At 50.0% G+C, this 4,705-nt stretch overlaps 1 protein-coding gene across 1 annotated transcript in view; it reads left to right on the forward strand.

Moving 5' to 3' along the window:
* Positions 1-435: 435 nt before the first annotated feature.
* ETF1 (eukaryotic translation termination factor 1) overlaps positions 436-4,705 on the forward strand; it is a 17,159-nt gene continuing 12,889 nt past the window's right edge. The window contains exon 1 of the mRNA XM_003210253.4: positions 436-522. Coding sequence (XP_003210301.1) covers positions 518-522 — 5 coding nt within the window. The 5' untranslated portion in view covers positions 436-517. The remainder of the gene's footprint in view (positions 523-4,705) is intronic.

Here is a 4,705-nt window from a genome sequence, read left to right on the forward strand (position 1 = left end):
GGCTCTTTCTTCATAGGCTCACAGGATTTCTAGGAAAAGTTGCATTGCTTTTGCATCTGTGGTCATCTGTGTGGGTTTGGCATCTCAAGTGAACTTATGCCACTTCCTATTTGAAGGAGACTGTGTTGTTAAAAGACAAAGTCTTTAAAGGGCACATCTAAGACCTGTTTGTGCACTTCCCAGCCGTAATTCATGAGCTGTGAGAGCGTACTCGCCGAACTTCCCTTAGGCAAGGTCAGTGCTGTTACACCCAGACTTATGTGAATAGGGAGTGTCTACTGGCCTGTGTTCTGTGAGTGAGTCCAAACCAGCAATTTCATACTTGCTTGTACCAAAGGACACTTGCTTTTTATAGCCTTTCATTCAACATCTCTGCTCAGATACAGGATCCAAAAAAGTCCTCAGCTGTTCTTTTACGTTGCTGCTTGCATGGGACCGTGCTCTATCAACATGGCCCTTCACTGCAGAGTCGTAGGCCTATGGAAGTAATGCTCTTGGACCTGTGCTGTGCGCCTGGATGTGGTAAGCTCTACCTGGCTTTACATGGGCATTTCTGGCACTCATCTTGCAGCTGGCCACGGATGTGCTGCTGATGGAAGGGGTCCATTGGTAGTTGTGGCTGTGCATGCGGCGTGAGCTACCCAGTAATCTGATGTCCTCTGGGCTGGAGACAGGAGACCTTGGGAAGGTAACAGCACTTGAAGCATTGTGTGGCAGCAGTTACAGTAAGCCTCCTAGCTGTACCTGTGGGTAAGGGCAGATTATCTGAAAGCTGCTTCGCACTCCTGCCGGGCTCTGGTGGTTGCATGTAGGCCTTGTGCTGCACCCTTGGTTTCCAAGAAACCAAGGCACTTGTAAGCTGGTGCCATGTAAAAATAAGCTCGTCTTGAGTCACAGAGAATGGCTGACCTCCCTTGCCTCTGTGTCTCCATGTTACGCAGTGCGCTATTAGTGTAAACTGCTTCATTGTGGAAGAAGCACAGCTCAGCTGTTGTTGGTCAAGTCTCTGATGCCCCAGGATGGCCAGGAGCTGCTATTTATACTGCATGGCTGTTACATGAGTGCTGTCCCATGTCCCAGGAGGCCAGCTGTTCCTCGGGAGGAGAGGAGGGGACAGCTGAGCCGAGGGAACAGCAGTTGGTGCTGCTGCATTGGTGCTTCACATGGCATGTGGCCTTCCAGGTGGCCATTTCCTTGAGGTAGCTCTGTGGGAGATCTTTGGGAAGCCATTGGGCCTGTCTCTGCTGTCAGCTGGAGGTTTGGGGGCCTGCTCAGCTGTTCTCAGCAGGAAAACTGAACTCCTGCAGAAGGAGGTGGCTGCCCAGAGCAGGAGGCTCAGCTGTAACAACACCTATCCATGGGATGTATTTGGCAGTTTGTTTCAAATGTAATGCACTGCTTGCTGTGCACTTGTGTTCTGTCAGGGTGCTTTCTTCATGTTAAAGTGAGAAGTGCAGACACAGCACCACTCCTGATGCCTGTTTTGGCTGAGGGCTCAGTATGGCTGTCCAGCTGGGTGAAGCACTGTCTGAAGTCCCCGCTTTGCTTTTGAAGAGCCCAATGTGTCCTGCTTAGATCTGCATCCCACAGCTGTTGTAAGGCACAGTGAGACCTGTGGGACAGTGCCTTTTAGGAAGTGCAGGAAGATCTTGCAGTAAAAACCTTCTGAAGGCCGAGGTACCCATTTGCAGGAGCACCAGCAGAACTTGTCCAGAGCTGAAGGGACAAGGCCAGAATTGATTCACACTGCACGCGCTGCCGCTCGCTGCGATGAAATGCTGGTGTTTATAGCTCCCTCTTCCACACAGCTCTGGTGGGTTTTAGGAGTGAAGTTGGAGGTTCTCTGAGGTGGTAGGAGTAAATTCAGAGCCTGGATCTGTGCTGGAGATATCCAGTATCTCCAGGCCACACTAAATCTGAGCTAATTGCCAATTACTGGCAGGGCTGGCACCGTGTGTTTAGTAACCATAGCACCCAGCAGTGAAGTGTTTCCTCTTTTCCAGAGGTTGGCACTTAATTGCCCCCACCCACCCAGTTTCTTTCCAGGTGCCCTCATTGCTTCCAGTTGTTTTCTCCTCTGTAGTTCTATGAGCAGTGGCACATCTTGTGCTGTCCTGCAGATGAGGATGCCAGTTTCTTGCAAAGCAAACATCTCAGCATTTTGGATCTTGGTGCACATCCTTAGGTTGCAGTGGCAGCTATTTGGATGCTGTGCTGGCACTCTGAGCCCGGAATAGAGACAGCCACTGTCTGTAGCTGCTTAAAACTTGCTGGCGCGGTTCAGTCTGCAAGCATTAGCTTCCAGCTGATTGAGCAGAATTTGTCTTGGGTGCACTGGAACCATGGGGGAGAACCTCTTGGCTGTGCTGAGCAGACTGTAATGGGCAATGCCCTGGGTCCCTCCTTAGGGGAGAGCTATGGGGGTGATGTGGGGAGAACTCGGCTCACGTGTTTGATCCCTAGCTGTGAGTGAGTGCTTTCCTTAAATCCAGATTGATAATTTAATTGTTCACTCTAACAGCTCAGTAATGAAGTTCTGCCTGGCACTGTGCTTGCTGCAGGAATCGCAGTTGGCAGCAGCCTGCCAGGCACAAATGACCCATGTGCTCCTGAGTAGCAAAGCCCATTGGTTTCAGAGAGTGCTGTTCACAGAGGCTGTACCAGCACGATTTCCATACAGTGTTCCTGGAGGTAAATGTACTCAAACTCCTTCAGCAGCTGTGGAGGAGGATGAGGCATGGGAGGTACAGAAGTACCTGTCGTCTTGCTGAGGCACTGGCTGCAAAGACCAATAGGAAACTCGGAGGCTGTATCGCTATGCAGAGATGCAGAGTACTTCCATCCCCCAAGCGTTTTTGAACTGCTGTTTTCTTAGAATTTCTTTGCTGCATTTTGTCTCTGAGGCACTTTTAATAGGTGGAGCTGCAGGTTTTCAGACCTGGCCATCCTGCAGGAAGGTCATGTGCCGATACAAGCTTGCTTTGGAGGAGGAAAGCCATTTCTGTGGCAGGTGAATGTGGTCTCTGTGCTGCATGAGGCAGCTCTGCAGCCATCTTCATCAGTCACCTGCGTGCAGATCTGCTTCAGCTGATGTCCAATTGGTCCAGTTTGGCAGGGACCTGCTCTCAATTAGGTATCAGACCTCAACCATGCCCTCGTGTAAAGAAGAGGGAGATGAGCAGGCAGCAGTGGGTGCTGTTACAGCAAATTAGCTGCTTGCCTAAAGAGCTGGGTGGGCTGGCTGTGCTCAGCAGTGGTGTGTGCCAGCTGGGGCTGCCCCTCAGGGTGTGGGGATGTGTGTGGCAGTGCTGGGAGCTGAGCACCCACTGCCCTGCTGGGCACTGCAACAGTCCCTTCCTGGAATAGCTTTGGCTGAGTAAATAGCGATGAAGGCATGTCAAACCTGAGAACTGCACTTGAAGTTGGTGATGGAAGGTGCTTTTGGATATAAATCTGTGCTGGAGTGTAGCGAGGGGTTGCATCGCACGGATTACTGTGCAAAGCATAAATGAGACTTATAAATGAGAGAGAACACGTTGTCTAAAAGTCCTTCTCCTCAAGGAAGAAGGCACAGCTGGCCGTCCTCCTTGCTATTTCCACCAGGCTCCTGCATCTTGCTATCTGCTTGTTCCCAGTGTGGTACCTTCTACAGAGGAAAGGTTGCAGTGCGGTCTGTTCCTATCAGGAGAGCCAAGGGGCGCCGTGGTCCCGTGTCTCACGCTGCAGGAGCGTCCTCAGGTCACGCAGCCAGCTAGGCTCATCTCTGGGAAGCAGTGAATCTCTGCTTTCAGAGGAAGAAACGAACTGTGAGCTCGCTTCAAGAGTGTTACTTTGAGAAAAGTTGAGAAGAGCCACTTTCCTTCTGATAGGCCTCACTCAAAGGAGCCTGCTGGGAGAGGGAAGCCATTTCATGTCCCCAAAGCGTGTGCCGTTCACCAGGGAGCAAACTGCTTTAATTGAGTGGTGCGTGCAGTATTCTTGGCTGGCATGACCTGGAAGTCTGCGACAGCTGTCAGGCAGGCACAGAGCTCCTTCTGGGAGTAATGCGTGTGAGTCTCTCTTTGCAACTTTCTTGATTAGTGTGTGTGAGGATCTTGGATATTAAACCCAATTAGTTGTCTTTGAGGTCAGAGACTTATTTGACCTACCGGTGTCTGATTCAACTTGGCCTGAATTGAAGATCTTCAGGAGAGCTGTACAACTTCTGTAAAGAGGCTAATGAAGTGAGACTTCCTAAAGTGCTTCCCTGCTGCCTCCGTAGCCCAAACACTTCAGGCAGGGACTGTGTTAGAGCATCACAGCATCTTGTCCTAACGTTTAAAAAAAAATCCATAAGAGCAAAAGGTTTTTGGTTTTTTTTTCATGGCTGGAAAGCACTTAGTTGGTGATCTGGTTCAGAATGAGTGCAGCTTTTGCTCTTGAGAAGGCTACAGGACATGGTGAGGCGTTTGATTTTGATGACATTAGTCTAAACGTGAAGCATGAAGCCTGGCTTAAATTTGAGATGGTGCAGAAGCAGCACTTCAGACATCTGGGATACTTCAGTGGCAAATGGGAGGTACGTACTGGAAGGCAGACAGGAATGTCCCTCATTTTCATTTTGGCTTTGGGTGGAATTGAACCACAGTGCTGCTTTTGGAAATAAGACCTCTGCAGGTTCTGTCCCAAAGCTGTAAGAAAAACGAATATCAATCTTTTTTTTTTT

This window comes from Meleagris gallopavo, chromosome 15 (assembly GCF_000146605.3).
Source record: "Meleagris gallopavo isolate NT-WF06-2002-E0010 breed Aviagen turkey brand Nicholas breeding stock chromosome 15, Turkey_5.1, whole genome shotgun sequence".
In the NCBI taxonomy this organism is placed as follows: Eukaryota; Metazoa; Chordata; class Aves; order Galliformes; family Phasianidae; genus Meleagris; species Meleagris gallopavo.